This window comes from Trichoderma camerunense (genome assembly GCF_050948025.1).
Source record: "Trichoderma camerunense strain CBS 138272 chromosome Unknown V8C40scaffold_13, whole genome shotgun sequence".
Classification (NCBI taxonomy): domain Eukaryota; kingdom Fungi; phylum Ascomycota; class Sordariomycetes; order Hypocreales; family Hypocreaceae; genus Trichoderma; species Trichoderma camerunense.
Window position 1 is genome coordinate 531,476 of NW_028145357.1, and position 23,235 is coordinate 554,710.

Here is a 23,235-nt window from a genome sequence, read left to right on the forward strand (position 1 = left end):
CCATGGCGGCTTATTGGACAAACTATGTATGACTCGTGACTTATGTAGGATTCGACTTGCCTTCACTTGGAACATCATGAAGGGAGGGCTCTGAAAGGCTGGTTTTACGAGAAGAGAATTTGTTATTGTATGTAGGTGAGTCGAGATATCCAATTAGAGAGTACATGTATTATGCCCAAACTTGACAGTTTCAGCTCACGACAGGAAGACAAACATGACACCAGCTTTCGATGTTGAATCCATCAAGATTAATGTCGTGGTAATTTGATCTGGATCATGATCTAGTCTACCCGATTCCAAAACCTGTCACCCAATGACAAAACTTTTTGATCTCTTCACATAGACTTCCACCTCAATACCCCTGATCCCCCCTCTTGCAAAACGGACAGCATATATGATCACAGGTCGTATACTCGTAATACATCATCCCGCCACTGCACCGCCCAGTCGTGTTGTGCGTCTTGCCGCACCAGCAGCAGTTCCAGACGCCGTCGAGGCGGTTGAAGTGGCATTCGGAGCGGTGGCAGATGGGCGCGGGCTCGAACTCTGCGGGGGTTGGGTAGGAGACGAGCTTGAAGGTTTGGTGTTTGCAGGGGATGCGGCCGGAAGTTTGGGAGTCTGCGCAGTAGGACCATTTTTGGGAGGAGTGGCAGCAGATGAGGTCGTATATCAGGAGTTGACACATGGTTGGTTAGACGGTGAGTCTGAGACGATGAAGGTGAAGAAGTTGGCTGTTTAATCTTGTTGGAGGTTTTGTTCTGGTTTGAAGGGGTTTGTAGATGCTTCTTGGGAGGATATTAAGGAGAAGCAAATGATCAGTTGTCGGATGAATATGTGTCTTGTTGATCACGGAGAAAGATAGATGAGTCTCTCCTTTACGTTTTGCAGTTCTCTTCAGCTGCAATTTATAGACATTCAAATCATGCATCTGCCTTCGCTATGACGCTCTCCCGCAACCTCACCGACTCGCCGACCTCGCCTAACCCCGGAACATTCAACTCTAAACTCTTCTACTTTTCAAGAGTGACAAGGCCTCGACCCGCTATCTTTCGTCAAAGATTTCCCAGATATAGAGACACCCCTGATCAAATATTGGATAATCACTTCTTCTCACCGGTCACTTAAATGTTGAGATGCCAAAAAAGTGAGCACTTAGCCGAGCCAAGGGACTGGGAGAGCTGGAAAATGAATGGCTTCTCTGGGAGTATGGATACACTAAGAGTTTTGTTCTGGAGAGTTGGTGCTTTGATGTCGCGTGGCGAGGCGAAGAATATATGAATAAGAAGATTTTTAGGGTATTGAGATCTCGCTTAGAAGTTGGCATATGAAGATGCTTATACATCCGATGATCCGGCCAAAGAAGCGTAAAGATGTAAAAGGAAAGAAATGCATGTGTAGGCCAATAAACCCCACGGAAAAAGCACACCGAGAAAAGTCTCGGATCCCGCCCGAGCCCGAGAGCATGTGAGATAAATTGAACATGTCTCGCATAGTAGACCGTGATGGCGACGAGATTGCTGATCGAAGAGCCAGCTGCTCACCATCTTCTACGTCATGTAAGGGCTCTCGATCATTGATGAAAAAAGGCTGGGATTGTGGCATATGACACTGACGGAGCTGTCAGCTTGGACGGGGAATGGATTCCCGGTTGGTGGGTTCATGGAGGGGGCGTATGGGTTGCATTATTGACTATCTTTTTTAACATGGGTATCCCTGGGCGAATAGGAGAGTTGGAAACTGTGAGGGTTTGAAATGGATGGATGGGTGGATATGCTCGGGCGAGGTATCCCTTCCCTTCCCTGGAAATGACCAATGTCGGGCGTCGGGCTGATTGGTCTTGTCTTGTCTTGTGTGTATCACAAGCCTCTCGGTGAGACATCACTGGTTCTTGATGTGGTGCACATGTAAATTAGTATAATGATGAACGTCACCAAGGACGGTAAAGCAGAATATGAACTGAGACAAAGTCAATAAACTGGGTTAAACTGGGTTAAAAACAAAAGACAAGTGCCCGCCACACGTATGCACAACAGAGAACCCTTTGGTTCACTAACACTTACTCATACAAAGTCCCTTCTGGCAGTCTCCAGATACAAGTGCATACAGCTCCCTTGTAAATCTGCAGATCCGCTGCCTGAGACCTCCTCAAAAATTCACAGAGCCGGCTAGCTGGTGTTTACCATCTGAAATCATGTGGCACGTCCAACTGAGACATGGACGATCGTGACTTCTCGAGGTGATGGACACAGGTTTGTACGCCCTGCGAAAGGACTTCCCCGGTTTCCTTGTAGTTCTACCCCCCGATCTTCTCCCCTCAGAGGTAGAATTTGCACAAGCGTAGAAAGAAGCCAAAGAAAAGGCAGAAAGGAGAAGAAAAAAGAGCAAGAGGGCGTCTGCTCTACATATCAGGAGTACAATTCTCACAAATATCATGATAGCAAAATGTATCAGGACACCCCTTCTTCCGATGATGGCAAGACCGGTAAATGTTCCCCCCGCGCTTACACTTGCAGCACACCCATCTCCCATTGAGATCCTGCAGCCGGCACGTCCCCGAGCTGCAGGCCGGCGAGATGAGGCAGTTCCCCCGAGCGCACGGGTTCTCGCCTGTGGCCTCGGGAGACGCAAAGACGGTGGTGGCAGGACAAGGCGAGTATTGGTTGGTGGCCGGGTTGATGGCGGCGGCAGGGCAATACGAGTATCGGGGTACGAGGCTGGACGGGTGCGTGCAGGGGTGTTGGTGGTGGTAGTGGATGAACGAGTACTGGCACATGCTTGTGACTTTGACTTTATCTGCCTTGGTTCTGGGTTTATTTTTGGTCGTCTCGTCTCGTACAAAGATCTCAGGTTCTCGGAAAGGAGGGGAGCCGAGACCAGCTGAGACGGCTGAGCCCGACGATGGCTCGGAATTGAGGTTACACGAGAATGCGGTGGTGGTCTCGGCAGAATGCCTATTTCTGCTTTGCAACCCTGATGGCCCTTTTAACAGACGATAATGCGGTGAAGCGACCCGAGATAATTGGCGGTCCTGCACGACACAGAGCGATGTGGCTGGCTGAGTTTATTTTGTGTTTCCGGAAAGTAGGTTGAAGGGAATGGAGGAAATGTGTACGGCTAACGAGGCGCACTCTTTGAGAGTTTGTCAAATGTCTCCGTGTGAAAGTGTCAAATCGGCACAGAAGCTGGAGGTGAGCGGCATGGAGGAGGATGGCAGTTCCGCTGGTGATTCTCCTTCTGCCCTGTCTTGTCCTTGCTATGTCGAGTATGAAATTTGTTCTCAGACACTCAGTGGCCCTCCAAAGACAGGTGGCTGTGTTGTCTATTCGCGCTCGTAAAGCCTACCTCCTGGAATATATGGATATCCTATACTAAAGTTGCTGAAGCCTAAAGCAAGATGGCCAGGTCCGGAAAATATGTCTTCCACGAAAAGTCAAAGCCCATCCAGAGGCGGCAAAGAACCCTGGTGAAAAAGGGCCTCGAGGCAGATTTTCTAGCTTGCGAGAAAAGTATCCAAGTCAATGAAATCCCGAACTGGTACCGAAGCACTCGCTGTTGAACAGGTTGAATTCAATGGCCCTAGTGCTGTGCCAATGAATGTGCCAGAAAGAAAAGGGAGAATTGTGCACAGCTGAAGCTGATACTGTTGGTGTTGATATCAGATAGGAGGTATGTTGAGTGTTGTGGTAATTATCCTTGTGTATTGACTGATGCTGACCGTGTCTGTGTTGAAGAGAGATAGGATTCCATTTATAATCTCATCGTCGTCCCCAGTATGCCATTGTCTTTGCTGCTCGATCAACTGTCAACGACTTGCCCTCGGACCTCGCTTATCAGCTGGGACATTTGTCCATTCCAATAACGCGCAATAGTAAAGCCATTGTGGGACTGCTTCTCAGAGACGAGGGAGGTTCTTTCATGTGCTCACTGCAGGCTCTATGGAGACATGATTCTGACCTGAGTGGTGATGGAGGCAATACTGACACAAAAATAGGACCACTTTGCCTCGGCGCAAAAGGGGGAGCACAGAAAATAAGACATATTGCCTTTGGAACAGAGGGAAGGTATCAGCAGTAGCAGCTGGATGGAGGGAGTGGTGGCCTGACAAGACTCTAATGAGCTGGAAACCTGTTTGGAGCATCGCAAAAGGCGTTACTGAGCGGCAGGATGCCGTGTGGCTTGCTTGATGCATATCAGACGTGTTTGGATATGCTTTCAGATATTCGAGCGCAGGAGAGTTCCGTCGGAGACAAACATGTGTTTGAGTGAAATATGATAAAAGTCCTTCTAGAAGGTCGTTCAAGGCCTTCTGGCGCTCTTTATCGGGTTACAAGAGGCCAGTGCCGCCTGAAGTCTCGTGGGAAGTTGCAGGTGCTACCAAATTTGTGTGCTCTTGGAGAGGGGACAATCGACGCCGTCGGACCACATTCGAGAGGGACCTGCGGATCATCGTGATACTGTCTGGGTTAATAAGGTTCTATGTGTGATGGATAAAAGCGTCGTAGATATAAAACTTGCATGAATGAATGAGACATTAAGGTCCATTGCACCATCAATCGTCGGAGGAGTATGGCCGGCTGAGATCAGATGCTGAATTGCTTCAATGCCTTGTGATGAAGAAGGAGAAAGAAAGGCCGGTTAGGTAGAGAGGTCAGCTTTCACAGGAGCATAAACAGCGATAACCTAGTAGGATATCGTGATTTCCACGTTGGCTAATCCGGGGCTGATGCTCCCACGACTCGGCCTCGGAGGAAGCACATGCCTCGGGAATGAATTGGTGTTACGCAGTGCATGGATTGCTCTACCTGAGCTGGGTTTAATAAAGAGAGCTGGCTCACGATGTATTCCTTCGGTTTAATTTGCCACCTGAAGAAATGGTCTCTGTGCGATATCGAGCATCGTTTTCGGCCGAACGGGACAATGGTGCGCGAGCCGTCCGCTTGCCCTCATGAACCTTGATTACCTGTGTTTAAAATTCATCACAACAGTGGAAGCAAACGTAAAAGGCCAAGAAACAGTCACACAACGACGTTTGGAGCATAAGACAGCATGTGGGTGGCCGATCCAGGACATCCCGTCATACCCATGGAAAGGCAAATTTGTGGCGTCATCAGAAGGTGCACTTGAAGACTCGATTCTGTTAGTGAGAGGCTCCATTAGTGAAGCCTCGTAATTTCTCGTTCTATTTCCGGCTTCCTTCTTCGGACGATATCCAGAACACATGCGAGCTGACTGAACTGCGGATGCTGCGGCAAACATCCAGCTTTCAACGGGCCTGGAACTACCGCCGGATTTGAGCGCCGTCCCTAGTATTGGCGGCCGGAGATGAACCAATTCGACGCCTGTTCTTCACCGAAATGCACTGTTTCGGACCGAATGAGACTATCTGAATCATCTTCAGACGCTGTCAGTAGAACGGTGCCTACCCGAAGGTCCTTGAACCTGGAAATTTTCAGGTTTTTCATGCAAAAGAAGAATAGACATGAGCGAGCGGGTTTGCTGAATCCAATTGGCCGCTGTACGAGGATAAGGGGTAGATCTGAGATTTTCTGCAGCTATCCACGGACGGATCCGAGGGGTATGCAGCACCAAAGGGGGTTGTCAAAGTGAGTGTGTCACAAGCTTTTCACTGCTGAAGCTGTCATATCCTCGTAGAATGGATTGCAGCCTCGGTTGCGGAAGGGAAGCCATGCTCGAGAAGGGGAAATTAAGAAGATGCAATGATATTAAAGCTTTTGCCCGAGTATCCTTCAACGCCATACATGCCATAAATCCATCATCATACAGTCAAATCACCTCAAAATCTAGATGGGGAAAAAAGGAAAAGAAAGTTAGCGCAATAGATAGATCTTTGGATTCAAGACGACGCACCTTATTTCATATGAACCTGCTCTCGTCATGTACCGCACCCACTTGACACTGGAATAGTTGCTCTTCTCAAAGACCTTTAGATAGCGTACCAACAGGCCTGAGCTGGTAAACATGAGCAGGCTAAAGTTCATGCTCAGGGGTGGCCGGCTCCACGCCTTCTGGTTTGTCATACTTGTCAGGGAAGCCTCGGCAGTGAGGACGTATTCGCTCTGGCCCGTGAACCTGCCAATCTTCCAGACAATGACGTTCTCGCTGGGCTCGTACTTGGCCTTGCCCTGTGTGCAACGCTCGGTGATCTTGGCGGTGTTGAGGGGCGTCGGGATCTTGATGATGACATTGGTGGCGAAGAGCTTGGAACCGAAATTGGCCTTGACGCCAATGCTGTATTCGACCTTTGTGCGGCTGACCTCGTTGACGATGGCGTGTACCTTGAAGGGGAGGTTGACGTTTTCCGTGGCACGGTAGCGCATGAGCTCGAACTCGCCATCGGGCGGGACGAAGCTGATGATTCTGTCCGTGTCAAACTTGCCCAGCTTGACGCACTGGTGGAACTGGCAGTCCTCCAGCGTGACGCTTCCTGCAGCCGCCTTGGTGGCCTTTGTGCCCATCTTGTTGCCGCTGGGCAGGCTCAGCAGCCCGTCGTTATCCAGCAGCAGTCGATCGTTGAGGCCGAACTTGCACTCGGGGGTGCCGGAGAGATAGGCGCGCATAACGATTTGGCCCGTGACATCCGCTCGCAGTACTGCGCCTGTGGCAGACATGAGCAGGTTGACGTCCTCGATGACATCGACAAAGGCCTCGTTCTTGCGGTACTTGACGTCTGCCTTTCGCCATGACAGCGCGCCGGTGGCTTGCATAGTGATTTTGGACGTGTCTTCGGGGCGCGACTCGGACTTGACGCCTTCGGTGGTGATGTACATTTTGAGCGTGTCTGTCTCGGTGTTTTGCGGATAGCCAAAGTCGATGATTTCTGCGGTTGAAGAGTGGATTGTTAGTAATTGTGATGATAAGCAGAAGCTTAGAAGAATTTACCATCCAGCAGCTCGTAGACCAGCACAAAGTTGTTCTTGACGGCCTCCTCGTCAAACTTGCCAAAGTACCCCTTTCCCAGCTGAATCAGCCGGTAGAGGAACTCAAAGACCAGCGCGGCATTGGCGTTGCTCTTGGTGATGGCGACGAGGTAAATGTTTTCGTGCTTGACATGGCTGAAAGTCGTGCTGCCCAGCGTCAAGATGGGCGATCGGACCTGGGCATTGGAGATGACTTGGATGCGGAAGACGTCGGCAAGGCGAGGGCGGCAGTCGTTGCGAAAGGCGCGGAAGATGAGGTTCTCGCCCTTTTGGTTGAAGATGAGCACGCCAGAGAGCATCTTGGATAATCTTCGGAGGAGAAGGAAAAAAGGAGAGGAAGGGAAAGAAAAATAGTCGCAAAAAGGAGAGGCCGTGACTCGAGCAGCAGACAGAGGGTTTGACGTGCTGGAGTTGGAGTTGGTCGAGGTGAGGCTGCGATGCGACAAGCTCCGGCCAGAATGAAATCAAGCTGCAGGTGCAGAACAGAAGCGTCCTGGAGAGCCCCGCCGAGGCGCGTGACTATGGCGCCAGAGAGGAACGGGTACAGGGGGTTTAATCGCTGTAGTCCCCTGAATTGATAGCACCGTCCCACTGTAACCGCTATTTGACTGTATAGGTAGAGGGCATATCGCGGAGTATTCGGATCAATCGATTACCAATTGATCAATAACACGATGGATGTACTCTGCGGTTTTTGAGCCAGCAATGAGTCTGATTCCATAGATGTTATGATCAATACACACTCAAGTGATAGTTACATACATGTATACTGTGAAGCCACCATGTAATTAAAGGCACAGGCACTATGTAGGATTCGGAGCTCTCTTGGACCTGAATAGCTTAGCGCTTTAATCGAGCTGCATCTTAAGCAAATGCAGATATGGAGCTGCTATATTCAGGGTCTACTGACAGCTGCACCATAAGTGTTGGATACTCGCCGCCAGCATCAGCTTGAGACCGGCTTGATAATTAATGCTATGCCCCTTGCATTTCAATAACGGGTCTTCGTGGCGCAGTTGGCTAGCGCGTCAGTCTCATATTAGACGATATGATCCAAACATCAGTTTGGGCCATCTGAAGGTCGTGAGTTCGAGCCTCACCGAGGACAGTTATTTTTTTGCCCTTTTCACCAATTCCATTGTCACTTAATAATTCCTCTTCTTTTTGGCCACTCGACAGCCTACATACAATTTCCGACCTTTTTGGTTTCTGTTTCCACGTGGAATTAAGACATACGCACAGCCTGTTTGCTTCAGACGCTGTGTTTGCGCGTGTGGCTGTGCTGTCGGAAGCCATAAGACACCTCGTCATTTACCTTGATCCTTGATACTAAGCTCTCATCTGTTGCTTCTCACCTCACACGCCTTCAATTGCTGAGCTTGCGTTGCTACTTACTTTCTTTTTTATTTCTCCTTTATTTATTTTTGTTTATTCTTCTCATTTCTCATGTCACAGCCGTTGGAATTCCCATCTTCGTTTGTGACACCGTGGAGAGACTTGCTCCTCTCCCACCAACATGAGCGCTCCAAAGACTCCCCCAACTATCACGATCCTGAGACCATTGACTCTCTCCTGACGACCAGCACGCCAAAACTTCTCTACGTTGGCACAGGGCATTCCATATTCACTCGTGCAATTCTGCCTGCCATTGCATCTGCCAAGCATTCAGTCCATTTCGTCACATGTTACTGGGCCGCTTCTCCATCTCTCGACGGCATCCGCCAGACCCTCATTGAGCTAGCTGAGGCGCGCTCAAGGTCAGGAGAGACACTGCCTACGCTTCATATAAGCATTGGTTTCTCATCTTGGGGACTGTTCCAGAAACTATTTCACACCTCTGCGCCAGAGGGATGCGTCTATCCGCCGTCGAAATGGGCCAAGTTGGGTTTGCCGGACGAGGAGACGCTGAGAAAAGGGGGGATTGAGATGACGGTCAAGAGCCTCTTCTTTACACCGCTGAGCGTGATGCATCCCAAATATGTCATAGTGGATGAGGCCAAAGCGTGGGTTCCGAGCTGCAACGTGAGCTGGGAGCGATGGTTTGAGGGATGCGTAGAGCTGGAGGGTGAGGTTGTGGACAAGCTGCTCACTTTCCACGCTCAAGTCTGGGGGGCTAGAGTTGACAAGATGAGGTCAACAAACAACTATAATATCGAACTGGCAAGGAGACAGAGGTTTGTAACGAATGGGGCCCGTGCCGGAGATATCGATGACGGGGTTGATGAAGCCGTCGAGACTTCAAGCTCATCACCTCTTAATGGGGAGGACGATGACTCTTCAGCTACGCAGTGCATTCATTTCACTGCCGTTGCGCCAACACCGGCCATCTTTCTCCCATCACCGCATCATCGAAATCCTCGATTCAGATTCTTTCCCTTTCCCTTCTTTTCTCAGTCCAATCCGCCCATGACGCCTCTCAACGCCGCGCTACTCACTCTGTTTGCAAATGCTCGTCACGACATTCATCTCGTCACGCCGAATCTCACATCGTGGCCGGTTATAGATGCTCTGCTAGAAGCGATCTCTCGAGGAGTCAACGTACATGTGCGTACGGGCCGCAATATGATGGTCATTGAGCAGCTCGTCACTGCTGGGACGACAACGTCATGGTGTATCCGGCGGTTTGTCAAAAAGTACAAAGCTCTGTGTAAGCGATCACAGCGGAATGACATAGAAGCCCAGTCAGTGGCGCCAGGGCAACTGGAGATACTCTACTACAAGCAGCTCAGCGATAGGGCGAACCTTGAGGATGAACCCGTCTTTAGCCATTTCAAGATGACAATGGTGGACGGCGAATACTTAGTGCTGGGCTCAGGCAACCTGGATAGAGCCAGCTGGTGGACGAGCCAGGAGATTGGTGTGCTGTTTTACATGCCGGGATTTAGAGAGAGGAGAGTGTGGGAGAGTGTGCTTGAGAGGAGAGCAGAGGTGGTATTTCGCAGTTAGAGGCTGATTATTTGCTACTGTTGGAGTTTCTGGTGGAATATCAGCGGAACATGTAGTTGGAGAATACCCGGAGTCTCATCTTCGTTACGGAGAATCATGTCGCTTCTCTATTTCTATCTTATTTTACTTTATTCTCCTTTATTTCTATTATTCAGCAATACGCTTATACAATCAAACATCTTGAGCCTTGACTCTCTCAAAGACGTTGACAAACTCCATGGCGTCCTGAGCACCGCTCAACCTGAACTTGCCCTGAATCGTGTAATCCGGCACGCCACTGATGCCCCTGAACCGCGCAGTTCCGGCAGACATGTCAACTTCTTCGCCTCCCTCATCGCTCTCCACAATCGCCTTCTTAAACTCCGCCTCAGGGATGCCCGCTCCGACGGCAACGTCCTTCAGGACATCGTGATCAGTAATGTCCTTTTCATTCTCAAAGTACGCGGCAAAAAGTCCGTCAACGACCTTTAGCTCCGTCTCATCACCGTGCTTCTTGGCCAGGTGAATCAAGCGGTGCGAGTCCCGCGAGTTGCCAACCCTGCCGCCGAAACGAAAGTTGATGCCAATGGCCTCTCCAACGCCGCGAAGGCGGTCCTGGATCATGGCCGTCCGCTCGGGACCAAAGCGCTGCACGTAGTAGCCCTGCTTATCAATGCTCTTGCCAGGACCTCGGGGAGAATCTGGGTTTAGCTGGAAGGGGGCATATTTGACCGAAAAGGTGTCGGTGGAAGAAGGATAGCGCTGCTGCCAGATTTGCTGGGCTCGCTGGACTTGCTTGCGGCCAACGTAGCACCAGGGGCAGACGGTGTCTGAGACGACGTCGATGCGGAAGTGTGTCATGATTGGCGTGATTATGAAATATTATCCCGTCTAATTGATGTCCCGTAGTTATCAAGTGCTTAGAGGCTTAGAGCTTGTTGCACGGGGATTTGAGGGTTGTGTGATATGTGATAGGCAGAGCTGATGGGATTCGAAGCCTCGATCTATCGCAGAAACTTGCCATTTATACTAACCCTGCCTATCCCCTTGCACGGTTTATCCCCACGGTCTGATTGCTCTACCGATGGGAGCTTCTCCACGGACCACAGCCAATCTGCAACCCTCACAGCTTTGGATTTGAAAGCAAAACTCCACTGTTTAGGCCGCTGACCTAATCTAGACCTTGCCTCGGCGGGTATTTTTCTCCGTGGTGGTTTGGAGGAATTTCCGTTGTACGTGTATTTATAATACAAGCGTGGGAATTAGCCCTACATGTTAGTTCAGCCCAGTGGTTGCTAGTGAGCAAGTTATTGCGGTTGTCTAAGTGGGAACAACTGGAGATTCAATATCGAAGGAATTGGACATCCATTTTAAACAGAGTTTTGACTTGAACAACAGCACATGCCGCAGAATTACAAGTACAAGTATTGTATGTAACGCCAGCATATCTTAGAGAGACAAAATGCCGATCAGACCATGGCTGTATGTCATGTAAGCCCGTGCCGCTCCCCTGCCGTGCCGCTCCTTAATGCTGTAGTTAGAGCGAACGGCTCCGCTCCCGTGTGCTTCATCGGCATATTCCGTGTAAGTCGTCTAAATCGTCTCAGACGGAAGGGCTCATAGAAGCCGCCCAGAGATGAGATGAGAGTTGTGTCAACGGCGGCGGCGGACGGAATTTCGTTCCCTGGGCCGAAGAGTCGGAACTGCTGCGTTATGAATAACTCGAAATTCCGCAGCCGTCCTCTTTCGATTTGAGCACGAAGTTTCCTGGGTAGGTTCTTGCGCCGCTAAGTCGGATTCGATCTATAGCTTTTGGCCTGACATCGCGGAATCTAAGCCCCAATAGGAGTGCTCATCTCTCGTGAGTGGTGGGCTAGCAACTGGGAGAAGATTGACTTGCATAATCCGTAGAACCATACAGTACATATAAACTAGATCAAGGGTTTTAGCGTCCAATTAGCATTTGACAGCCTGCCTAGAGAGCGGACACTTGAAGCGGGCCAGATATCCTTGGAAAGTCACCGCTTCTCGCACTCGTTTAACCTCCGTTATCCACAATTTGCGGAAGTTTTGCGCAGTTTGCTATCGGACTACATGACATAATATCTCGAGGACCTTCAACATACATGTAGGTGCGGGTAGCCTAACCAGACATGAGCAATGCGACATGTGTAGGATCAAAATGCTCGTGGGTGTACCTGGTTTAGGAGGCCAATGGCCGCAACAATAACCGATAACCGACATATGACATGTAACTGTAGACCAAATATTCTGTAGTTTCGGGAATACGACTGAGTATGCATTGACAACCCTCTCAAGCTAAAAACCATGTCTATATGCCGTATGCCGAACCCTAGCGGACTTTTCAGTTGCTAAGCGATTGATAACCTTTGAAACGGACGCTTCCTTGTAAGTATGGCGTGAGTAACTCCGATTTTCATGCTCCACCCATCCGCGACGTTGAGGAGACAAGGAGTAAAGATTCCAATTTTCGTATTATCAGAGCATGAGTGATCGTCACGAGGAGCCTATGATCGCCTTTCGCATACCCGCTAAGACTAGGGGTTGCCATTGATGGATATCTCCACTATCTGTGTTTTCGTATCACGTCGTGTTACCTAGTAGCTTGCCTGAGTATAAAATGGAGACGTTTCCCTCAACCAGAACGTAATTGAGAAACAGAGAGACACAGAGCCTTCATTCAACAACATTTTTTATATACCCTTTCGTTAGAAGACGCTAAACAAGTGACGTTCACCATGGCACAAGCTCCTGAAAAGATTGACCCTGCGCCCCTCGGCCGGCCCCTTACCTTTGAGTTCAGTGGCAAGACAGCCAAGAACCGCTTCATGAAGGCCGCCATGTCTGAACTGCAGTCAAGTTGGGACGACAAGGATTTAACAAAGAGAGGAATCCCCTCAAAGGAGCTCGCCAACCTTTACAGGCTATGGGGTGCGGGTGGATATGGAGTCATTCTTCTCGGCAACACCATGATCGAGTACGACCAACTTGAAGGCGTTGGAAACCACATTATTCCCTCAGAAGCACCATTTTCTGGCGAACGGTTTGAGAGGTTCAAGGACATCGCTTCGGCAGCCAAGGAGCATGGCAGTCTCGTTTACACACAGCTGAGCCACCCAGGTCGACAAGTTACGGACAACATTCAGCCTCACCCCATCTCCGCTAGTGATGTACAGCTGAAGGGTTCTGAATTCGGATCATTCGCCAAGCCAAGGGCGATGGAGCAGGCTGATATCGATCACGTTGTCAACTCGTTTGCCCACGCAGCCGAGTATTGCTACAAGGCCGGCTTCGATGGTGTTGAACTACATGGCGCACAGTAAGTCTCAAGCGGAAACATCTCCATTTCTTCTTCTCATCTACGGATTCTGTTGAGCAATTGGAGAGAAGAGTATAGTAGAGTGATACTAACACATGGCTTGCAGTGGCTATCTCTTGGCTCAATTCCTGGCACCATCAACCAACCTGCGGACAGACCAATACGGCGGCTCGCTAACCAACCGCGCAAGAATCATTTTTGAGATCACGGATGCTATCCGCGCTTGCGTTCCCGACAAGTCTTTTAGCATTGGCATCAAGCTCAACAGCACCGAGTTCCAAAAGGGAGGTTTCACAGTTGAAGACTGCAAAGTTCTCTGCGCAGAGCTCGAGAAGAACAACTTTGACTGGGTTGAGCTTTCGGGTGGCACATACGAGTCCCTGGCATTTGGGCACAAGAGAGAGTCTACCAAGAAGCGAGAGGCTTACTTTATCGAGTTTGCGGAAATGATCATTCCCGAGCTGAAGAAGACCAAGGCTTACATCACTGGCGGTCTTCGCACGGCTGCTGGCATGGTCAAGGCGTTGGATAAGATGGATGGAGTTGGAATTGGACGTCCGGCTGCTCATGAATTCGACTTGCCGCAGAAGATTCTCGATGGTGTCACTGATGGCGCTATTAAGCAGTTGATTGGTGAGGACAATTTTATGATGACCAACGCCGCCGCTACGATACAGTAAGTCAATCAATTGCCCACCAGTCGAGTAACTACATGTAACTACAGTATACTGACATGGCGTTGCGATATAGGATGATATTAGCTGGTCTTGGCCATCAACCATTCGATCTGAGAAGACCTGACCATGACAAGGTCTTCCAGCGCACAGTTGAGAAATTCTGGGAGAACAGGCAGAAGGGCGGGGTGCCAGGTCCTCTCTATATCGAGGGCCTTGAGCTTCAGCCTTATGGAACAGCCTACGCAGCAGCCTAAGCGACACTTGAAGGATCGTTGTACAGGAGTTAAACAGTATATTTAGAGAAAAGTTTACATGTACACAGAGCGTCAATTTGGAAAACTGTTTGTTACATACCTGTCCTTCCATCGTTGTGATTACATGTAGCTGCATGCACACTGCCTTTGCATGTAACATTTTAAAGAGTGGCTTAGGCATCACGTTAACATGTCATGCTCAGCACTTCGATCTTTTGTTGACGTGGTAAAGCTATATTTCTGCCTAATGTGCGTATGATCAGGTTTTGATTGGCCTTCTATCGGCCGTGTACATGTATGCAAGCATGCAAGCCAACGTGGCGAGGTCGGTCGCCATCAAATGGCAGCCCTTGAATTGCGGATTTGCTGCCCAAGGCTGAATCATGTTGGACCAACCTCTCAACACAGCATGTAGCTAATATATAGGGACGCACTTTTTTCTCTGATCCTTGAATCCCCGTGCTATTCAAGCCTTTTCTTCTTCTTTTTTTTTTTTTTTTTTTTGATCTCAAACTCTACCATTGATAGCTGATTCTTCAATTTCGTTATTCATCAAGCTTTTTACTTGCACCCATGGAAGAATTCAAGTACACCCCTCTCGATCTCGAGAAGCCTGGGATACGGCTATTCTGCCTACATTCTGGAAGCAGTATAAGGGGTGATGTGATATCCGGCAAGCTCATCCAAGTAGAATTACACGAGCGGACGGATATGATCTCTTACGAAGCCCTCTCATACACCTGGGGCTCTCCCTGTGATCCCGCAATTAATCCTATAATATGTGGTCACCTAATTCATATGAAAGGTGGTTACCTAAGAATCACTCGCAATCTCTACAACGCACTGCTTGACCTTCGCCACCCCGAGAACGAGCGGCTCCTGTGGATTGACGCAGTCTGCATTGACCAGGGAAACAACCGAGAGAGAGGACACCAAGTTGGACAAATGGGAAATATCTACAAGCAAGCCGCGGGTGTGATTTTCCGCTTAGGTCGGGGGTCATATATGACAGACCTCTTTTTGGAAAGCCTAGAGCGGCTGCAGACAGAAAGCAATAAGCACGTTTGTAGAGCCTGGTCACGCCAGGATAGCCGCTGGGAAGGCCTTTGGACACGTTCTCATCGGCCAGATTTAAAGCAACACGGTGCCGACCTCACAAAATTACGACAAGGTCTGCAGGAAATCCTGGAACAACCGTGGTTTCGCAGGGTTTGGATTCTACAGGAGGTGGCATTCGCAAAGGCCGCCATTATATCTTGTGGTAAAGAATCTGTGTCAGCCCGCCTTTTCGGTCTTACTCCTCTGCTCTTAGGGATTACTCCTGATGCGCACTGCCAATCTGTACTTGACATCATGCCATCCCCGTGGAGGGAATCTACATGGTGGAGTGAGAGTCGAAGCTTTTATAAACTGCTATTTGCTTTTGGGGGCAGTGAGGCTACAGATCCTCGGGATCTCGTTTACGCGCTACGAGGCATGTCTTCCGATTTGGCGGACAAATCCGACGATTCTCTTTTCCCGGATTATATGAAACTAGAGGAGACACTTGTTCAGGATGTTGTCCAGTATATTTACGGATCTGTAGACTTGGAATACTCCTATATCAAGGAGGTGTTGCAATACACTTACACTTCGATACCAGAGCTCGTCAAGAATTTCCCAAGAGTCGAGGCGGATATTTGCATGTATCTAGCAGAAACGTCACAACCTTACCATATGGAGAGGATTCTCAAGATGTCTAAAGTCCCGGTTAGCCAAGATTTGATCAAGGCTGCAACAAAGCATGACAAAGTGGGCGAGGTTGTCAAAGTATTGCTTCGGTGTCGTGGAGGAGAGTTCAAAATAGATGACGAGATTTTGTTATGCGCAGCCGCAAACTTGGACGGCGCCGAACAAGTATTTGAGGCTCTCTGGTCCTACGAGAATCAACTCATCATCACCGAGCAAATTCTCGTCGCCACCGCGGAGAACCCAAAATCCGGCCATTTAGCGATACGTTTTCTCCTATCCCTGAAGACCCAGGATTTCGACATCACCACAGTTTTAGTGGCGGTATCCAGAAATCCATCTAAGTATATCAGAAGAGAGATCATCGAGATACTGCTGTGGCATAAGACCCAGGATTTCGACATCACCACAGTTTTAGCGGCGGTATCCAAGAATTTATCTGAGAATGTCAGCATAGAGATCATCGAGATACTGCTGCAGCATAAGACCCAGGATTTCGACATCACCCCAGTTTTAGCGGCGGTATCCAAGAATACATCTAAGTATATCAGCATAAAGATCATCGAGATACTGCTGCAGCATAAGACCCAGGATTTCGACATCACCCCAGTTTTAGCGGCGGTATCCAAGAATACATCTAAGTATGACAGCAGAGAGATCATCGAGATACTGCTGCAGCAGAAAGGCAACAGTGACGATACTATATCAGAAATCCTCACTGTCGCTGCCGGCATCAAAGATTGCGGCCATCTCCTATTAGGGAATTTTGTTCGAGAGAATCCTGAGTTTGAGGTTTCCAGAGATGCTGTTATAGCTGCCATGGGGTATTTGCAGGATGACAGGAATAGCTTCAGAGCAGATGTACTCTGTCATCGCTTCCCATATCTATATGAGTACTTGAATAGGTACATGTAATCTTCAAGCAAGTCACCTGTTGAGGGCTCGAATGTTATTCCACCCCTTCCCTAAAGCCCGGCAGTGTATTACAGGCAGTATCCAGAAGAGCGCTTTTCCGAAGCAAAGATCAGTCAAGAGATGATGGCCGAAGGTGTGCAGATCAAGGACATGCAGATCAACTTCGTTCTAGAGCAACGTTCATGGCTATCATTGTATAAGTACCTTTCAAGTCTTTACGATAACAGAATAGCAATGCGAGTGGAGTTTCAATTTACTATTTCTTGAAGAATCGATGGATTTTCCTACAAACAAATGCCACCACAATCTGCACCGCCATTCTCAGGATCACAATCATCCAACACATCATAGCAATACTTTCCCGCAGGACAAGCAAAACCCGCAAATCCCCCACAAAACTCAGCAGTCTTCGGAACACAAATTCCCGGAATATCACAAGCCATGCCGCAGTTGGGCGGCAGCCGAGGGTCGTCCTGGCACACGTGATTGCGGTCGCAGTTGTGCGGTCTCGGGGTGAAGCCTCCGCACGAGGCGTACTTGTTCTTGAACTCGCAGTGGCCGGGGCATTTGTTGAGCTCAGGGCAGTACGGGTTGTCGGCGACGCACTTCATGTCGAAGGGGCAGGGAGCAATTTTGAAGCCGCAGGGCCGACCGACTTCGCTTTGCGCTGAGGCGAAAGAGATGGCGAGGGTGAGGAGGATAGACTTGAGAAGCATTGCGAATGTTTGTATGTTGATCTTTGGTGTAGACTAGAGTGTAAGAATGAGGTTTACTTGAGTTTGAACTTGTAAAGAAGAAGGGATTAAAGCTTAACTTATAACCTTATATCTTTATTTCGTCAATGCTCTTGTCGGAGCCGATCGTCCGCATCGACATCCGGAAAGAACTATGCATAAAGTTGACCGCGGCAACCCGAGACAGCATTCCACGGCACCGCCCCAAGGATGTCACACAGATTCCGCAAACTTAACAGAGCTGAACACTGAGACTACGACGACGGGTAATCATTCACATCCCCCGCATGAATAGACAAATAGGCGGCTCGTAAACGAATCCCAATTGTGAAACATGGTGCTCTCCTTGCGTAGCCACGCCTGATGTCTCTGCTGACTATTCTCCCTTGACGTCTGATACGCACGTTTGCCAATGTGAAGGGTTATACAAACTACGTAATATGACTACCGCTATATTAAGCTTATTTGGTAGAGTGAGAGCTACGGTAGAGACCTGCATAGTGTCATTCGACGGGACTTGTCAGATATCATGTCATTGGGAGGATGTAAGGATCCGAGGGTCTTGGCGTGGACTAGTTAGGCAAGGGAGTTGGCGCATGTGCTTTTTGTATGCAGGGCTCAGGGGACTATTGTATGTATTTACGCTGTAATGAGAATCCAGACTATCGAAAGGTATGTTACTGATCTTACTGCTTTGAGCAAACCTCTCCCACCTTTAGCAGTTTGAACTCGGCATTTGACAATAAAGGAATGGCTCCTTAATACTCAATGGAAATGGAAATGGCCGAGAAAAGGCAATAGACAAACGCATCATCTCCTCATTTTCTCTATTCTATACTCTATGCTATAACTCGTATTCTGAATGCCAATTGCTCATCAAAGAAAATTCTATGACTCTAGAGTAAAAGAAAACTTTTCCTCTAGTTGCGCAGCTTCAGCAAGCTGTTGACCATGTCCACAATAGTCTCCTGCAGGGGTCTGAACTTGAGGCCCAGCTCAGTAACAGCCTTGGTAGTATCGAGGCGGTAAGCAGGAGGAAGAGGAGCGCCAGTGTTGCCCTTGGGTGTCAGATCCTTCTGCTCGGGGAACTTTTCGCGGATAATGTCGCAAATCTGCTGGTAGCTGTAGGCAGAGTTGGCGACGAGGTATCGCTGTCCGCCAGCCTCTGGCTTCTCAAAGGCCAAGACGTGAGCTTCGGCAACTGTGAGAATTCATGGTTAGCAATTGATAATGATGTCAAGATTGAAGGTTGGGAAAGCTTACGATCGCGGACGTCGGCAAATGCGTGGAAGGAAGTGTCAGGAACATCCTTCTCCGAGCCATCGATGAGTCGGTTGATGTCGCCGGAAGAAGTGTTGAGCGACTTGACATCGCTAACACTGTGAACAATTGGTCCGTAGACCATGGGAGGGCACAGAGTGGCCACGGTGAAGCTTGGCTTGTTTGCCTCTATGTAGTCAAAGACGGCTCGCTCGGCGAATGTCTTTGAGGCGAGATATGCCATGACCGGGTTGCTGTTGGCTTGCTCGACGGTGATGGGGTTCCAGTCTGCCTCCTTGTAGACGTATCCGGGGCGCTGGCCTTGCATCGGGTCCAGGACAGAAGCAAAAGACGAGGTGACGACGATTCTGGAGATGGAAGGGTTGTACTTCTGGGCAGCCTCCAGGATGGAGGTTGTGCCACGGATAGCAGGCTGAAGGAGCTCCTTTTCGAAGTCGGTAGCATTCAGGATAAAAGGCGAGGCAGTATGGATAATCTGTGTGTTGATATGCATTAGTAATGTTATTCCTTAATGATAGCTTGTGTGTCTACTTACACCATTGACTCCCTTGACGGCCTCGTCAAACGCATTGGCAGCAGCCATATCGGGAACAATGGCAAAGCTAAGCTGCTCGGCATACTTTGAGTGCGTCTTGCGCACTTCCTCGGCAGTCTTCTCTGAGCGTACGGTTCCGCGAACGTTGTAGCCCTTCTTGAGGAATGCTTCCACGACGTGGGCTGCAATGAAGCCGGAGGCACCGGTGACGAGGACTGTTTGGGCGGCCATTTTATTGTATAGTGAGAATTCTCGTTGAAAGAAGTTGTGACGTTAGACTTAAAAAGCTTGGAAGGAGATGGGAGTTATAAAGAAGAAGTGATTTGTTTGTGTTGTCTGTTTTAGATGTCTGTGAACTGTATTGTTGCTGGTGTGGATGAAAATATCTTCCTCGTCGATGATGTCCCCCTTTTATACATCCCTCTACGCCTCATGATGCCAACTTGTACACCCATACTAAATCACAATATCTTAGTGTTGAAGACTTTTTCGCATCGCGATGAACAATCACATCTCCCCTTGATGCTATATCATGTAATCTCAGAGGGTTCATCGCCTTGGCTGATAAAGCTAACCATGTCATCGATGGGGGTCAAATGATGCCATTCAGAGCATCCATCTAGACTATGAAAGAGAAGAAGAAACATAAATGCATAAGAAAAAAAAGGATTATCAATGAGAAGACCATTTGTAAGCCTCCCATGAAGCAGCTCTACTCATCGTGATCTCCTGGAACAGAAGGCAACCCGGCCGCGGAGACGTATCGTTCGCACGAACTCGGCAACGATGCCGTGCGATTCACGCGTATGAGAGCTCTCAATCAGGGTTAGTTATAGAGCCAATGGCGATAAAGAATGGGGATTAGGAAGTTGCAAGTTGCTGAAAGCGTTGCCCAGACTTGCAAGGAAAAGTCGATCCGGAGTTTCGCGAGTCAAGCGATCTTTGCGAGCGAGGCCCGGGCGAGACCCGTTAAAGCTGCGGCACACTAACAAATGGCCCAGTGATCTTGATTCATTCATTCTACTTCTAAGAAACGGCATCACATTTAGGCGATGAGAGCGAATTAAGAGAACTCAACTATTAGGCAACTTGATATAGCTTCATGTACATGTCCGGGCCTTGAGTCTTAGAAAACAGCAAAAGTAACAGCCATCTCAAGATGTTTTCTCAATTAGAACAACCGATTTCTTGTTGAAGTCCTTGTAAACCGACGTCATCATCTAGCGTGTCCATGGACTGTTTTACTCGATACGGTCTAGCATCCGGCTCTGGACTACCGAGATGCATGGGATCGTTGCATCTAAGAGCCGGCACACTCCGTCCACAAGAGTCAGTTGAAGATGCTATTTCTGAATTAGACTTTTTCCATTTGATGCGCTAGCGATAACTCGCGGGTTGTCACCTGACGAGAGCCAAACAAATGAAGCTCCTGTTATAACTCGCCGTCCCTCGTGGCTGAACCCCCCACAGACATCTCTTTCTACAGAGCTTCTCTTTGCATTTGTCATGGGTTGGTAATTATTTCGACTGAAGCATCTCCGGTCCCTACTTGGAGATGTTCGAGTTGAAGTTCATGTCTATGACACACATTCTTATCACATGAATCAGTTAAATATCCTTCAGAGTGGATTCTCTACATCCCTCAAGACAGTGAATCATAACATATTACAACACTCCAGAGCGCCTTATTACATCTTTCCTATTAACAATTTGACCATTACGCTTATTCAAGATGCCCATTGACGAATATTCTCACTTCTTTTCTAATGGAGACGTCAGGATCCATTACCACCTTTACGGACAAGGCCCAGCCTTGGTGTTCGTCCATGGCCATCCAGACAACGAAATGACCTTTTCCAAGCAAATCGACGAGTTCTCCAAAGATCACACCGTAATTCTTCCTACGCTTCGAGGATATCCCCCAAGCGATGTGCCGCTAGACCCAGACGCCTATGACGGCAATGTTATGGCGGGTGACTTGGTGGCCCTTCTAGATCACTTGAAGATTGAAAAGGCAGTCTTTGCAGGAGGAGATGTTGGAGGCATTACCGTGCAAAAGCTCGCCTTTGCGCACCCCGAGAGGTTGTTGGGCCTGGTCATCTTCAACACGCCAATTCTCGGCACCATGATGCATCTCATCCACCACGACAAAGAACAACAGGAGTTGTCCAAATATTCACTCAAGTACATCAAGCACAACCCAGGCGACGAGTACGATTTGGACCACGTCGTTCGCACGATTACGGATCCCGAGTACCGCGCTGAGATTAAAGAGTATCTCAAGAACTCTCCAGAAGGCGGCATGTTTTACTTTTTCCGCAAGAATTTTCCCGCGCCGCCATATGGTCAAAACATTGACACTTCGAGTATGCACTACAAGATGCCCTGTGTGGTGATTTGGGGGATGCAGGAGCCGTATTTCTCGGACAAAATGTTGGATGGATTCTATAAATGGTTTGATCAATCGGTTCGAGTGGTTACGCTGCCCCAGGCTGGCCACTGGCCTTGGAGAGAAGATGCGCCCAAAGTGAACCGAGAGCTGCGATCGTGGCTTAAAGCGTTGGAAATTGGACAGCTTTAACGGGATACGTGAGGAGAGGCGATGTTGAATGGCGTAAAGTGATTGGAATCGTTATGAACATGAAGATACGAGAGTACCCTGGGAGAAAAGCACGTCTTTTCGAAGAAATACAACAAAATAATTTAGGCTTTATATAACTACATCAATTGACTATAATGGTAATGATTATCTATTTTCTTGTTTTAACAGCTCGTTTGGTCTTTTTTTATTGTTCAACAAACGTGAACGCGCATCATAGTTGATACATCTAATGTGTTTTGCTTGCGTATCATATTGTAGTCCTGACATCAACATCAATGATACACCACAAGATACTACGAGTAATTACTCTTAAGAACAAAGATGTAAAAGAAAAAGTCTTGTAAATGAATACCATATGACTCTAAAATGCTATCGAACCCGCTGTGCCTTTTCCCATGATATAATTCCCCGCTGTGCGCCCAGAGTTCCATGTACGCTCCCCTCTCTGCATCCTCATTGCTGTTTTGCCAACCAAATCTACCTTCAATCCTGCATGCCTTCTATTCTAGTCTCCAATGAATAGGAATTTTCTTTAAGCAGATGCAGCCTCCTCGATTCTCTTCTGGGCCAATCCACCCAGCTTCTCAGCAGCGGCACCCAAGCTCCTAGGGTCAGCGCCCTGGATCATGGCCTTGCCGTTGACAGCAACCTGCTGGCCGTCCTTGAAGAACAAGAATGTGGGCATGGCGGTGATGCCATATCGGGCAGCGACGTCTTGGACGTGGTCAACGTTGACCTTTCCGAAGGCGAGGTAATTCTCGGCAGTGTGCTTGTCGGCAAGGGTCTGGTAGATGGGGGCGATGGCCTTGCAAGGGGGACACCAGTCGGCGTAGAAGTCGAGGGCGACGTAGGTGTTTGAGGCGAGGAGAGAGTCGAGCTGCTCGGAGGACTCGATGTGGTGGAGGTTCTCGGCACCCATTGTGAAGAAGTTGTGTGGTTGTGGTTGTTGTGGTGAGGTTATTGTTTGTGTTGTGGAAGTTGTCTTAACGACTCGTCAAGTCTATTCAGAAAGACTCTTGATGTAGACTGATTTGATATATAAAAAAGATCAAGTACTGTAAAAGTGATGAAGAAGAAGAGGGCAGCGGCGACTTTAAAAGTTGGAGTTGTTTTTGTCAGCGGTTACCCGGATGGTGCAATGCTGATGAGGGGCGCAAATTAATGAGGCGTGGCGGGGTTCACAGAGAGCGGGCCGCAATTATCCGCAATATGCCGCAAATGGGATTTTCTGTGTTACTTTGTTTGCCTTGTTGTTTATTAGAGTGTTGGTGAGTTGTTGTTTGCTGTTTGCTATTGTTGTTGAAGT

General features: G+C 48.7%; 9 protein-coding genes and 1 non-coding gene across 10 annotated transcripts; 5 read left to right on the forward strand and 5 right to left on the reverse strand.

Annotated features, from left to right (window-relative positions):
- Nucleotides 1–5,114: 5,114 nt before the first annotated feature.
- V8C40DRAFT_250297 (Mu homology domain-containing protein) lies at nt 5,115–7,375 on the reverse strand. The gene is made up of 3 exons (XM_083216938.1): nt 6,901–7,375; nt 5,869–6,838; nt 5,115–5,801 (listed from the first exon to the last, which is right to left on the reverse strand). The coding sequence occupies exons 1-3, from the start codon at nt 7,235–7,237 to the stop codon at nt 5,795–5,797; spliced, it is 1,314 nt and encodes a 437-aa protein (XP_083071224.1). The 5' UTR covers nt 7,238–7,375; the 3' UTR covers nt 5,115–5,794.
- Nucleotides 7,376–7,939: 564 nt separating this feature from the next.
- V8C40DRAFT_t147 lies at nt 7,940–8,046 on the forward strand. The gene has a single exon. It is a non-coding gene; the product is annotated as a tRNA-Met (tRNA).
- Nucleotides 8,032–10,120, forward strand: V8C40DRAFT_250299 (phospholipase D-like domain-containing protein). Its single transcript, XM_083216939.1, has one exon. The coding sequence runs from the start codon at nt 8,385–8,387 to the stop codon at nt 9,882–9,884; it is 1,500 nt and encodes a 499-aa protein (XP_083071225.1). The 5' UTR covers nt 8,032–8,384; the 3' UTR covers nt 9,885–10,120.
- V8C40DRAFT_250300 (thioredoxin-like protein) lies at nt 9,940–11,051 on the reverse strand. Its single transcript, XM_083216940.1, has one exon. It carries the CDS (start codon nt 10,722–10,724, stop codon nt 10,056–10,058), a length of 669 nt encoding a protein of 222 aa, XP_083071226.1. The 5' UTR covers nt 10,725–11,051; the 3' UTR covers nt 9,940–10,055.
- Nucleotides 11,052–12,622: 1,571 nt separating this feature from the next.
- Nucleotides 12,623–14,134, forward strand: V8C40DRAFT_280716 (NADH:flavin oxidoreductase/NADH oxidase family protein; the record flags this gene model as incomplete). Its single annotated transcript, XM_083221441.1, has 3 exons — nt 12,623–13,203; nt 13,310–13,879; nt 13,954–14,134. 3 exons carry the CDS (start codon nt 12,623–12,625, stop codon nt 14,132–14,134), a joined length of 1,332 nt encoding a protein of 443 aa, XP_083071227.1.
- Nucleotides 14,135–14,707: 573 nt separating this feature from the next.
- On the forward strand, nt 14,708–16,777 carry V8C40DRAFT_280717 (HET domain-containing protein; the record flags this gene model as incomplete). Its single annotated transcript, XM_083221442.1, has 1 exon — nt 14,708–16,777. The coding sequence occupies one exon, from the start codon at nt 14,708–14,710 to the stop codon at nt 16,775–16,777; it is 2,070 nt and encodes a 689-aa protein (XP_083071228.1).
- A 240-nt stretch (nt 16,778–17,017) lies between these two features.
- On the reverse strand, nt 17,018–17,816 carry V8C40DRAFT_250303 (uncharacterized protein). The gene is made up of 2 exons (XM_083216941.1): nt 17,592–17,816; nt 17,018–17,514 (listed from the first exon to the last, which is right to left on the reverse strand). Exon 2 carries the CDS (start codon nt 17,491–17,493, stop codon nt 17,062–17,064), a length of 432 nt encoding a protein of 143 aa, XP_083071229.1. The 5' UTR covers nt 17,494–17,514; nt 17,592–17,816; the 3' UTR covers nt 17,018–17,061.
- Nucleotides 17,817–18,431: 615 nt separating this feature from the next.
- On the reverse strand, nt 18,432–19,558 carry V8C40DRAFT_280718 (SDR family oxidoreductase; the record flags this gene model as incomplete). Its single annotated transcript, XM_083221443.1, has 3 exons — nt 18,432–18,712; nt 18,775–19,267; nt 19,328–19,558. 3 exons carry the CDS (start codon nt 19,556–19,558, stop codon nt 18,432–18,434), a joined length of 1,005 nt encoding a protein of 334 aa, XP_083071230.1.
- A 1,255-nt stretch (nt 19,559–20,813) lies between these two features.
- Nucleotides 20,814–22,060, forward strand: V8C40DRAFT_250304 (alpha/beta fold hydrolase). Its single transcript, XM_083216942.1, has one exon. It carries the CDS (start codon nt 21,060–21,062, stop codon nt 21,906–21,908), a length of 849 nt encoding a protein of 282 aa, XP_083071231.1. The 5' UTR covers nt 20,814–21,059; the 3' UTR covers nt 21,909–22,060.
- Nucleotides 22,034–23,004, reverse strand: V8C40DRAFT_250305 (thioredoxin-like protein). Its single transcript, XM_083216943.1, has one exon. It carries the CDS (start codon nt 22,846–22,848, stop codon nt 22,462–22,464), a length of 387 nt encoding a protein of 128 aa, XP_083071232.1. The 5' UTR covers nt 22,849–23,004; the 3' UTR covers nt 22,034–22,461.
- Nucleotides 23,005–23,235: the final 231 nt, after the last annotated feature.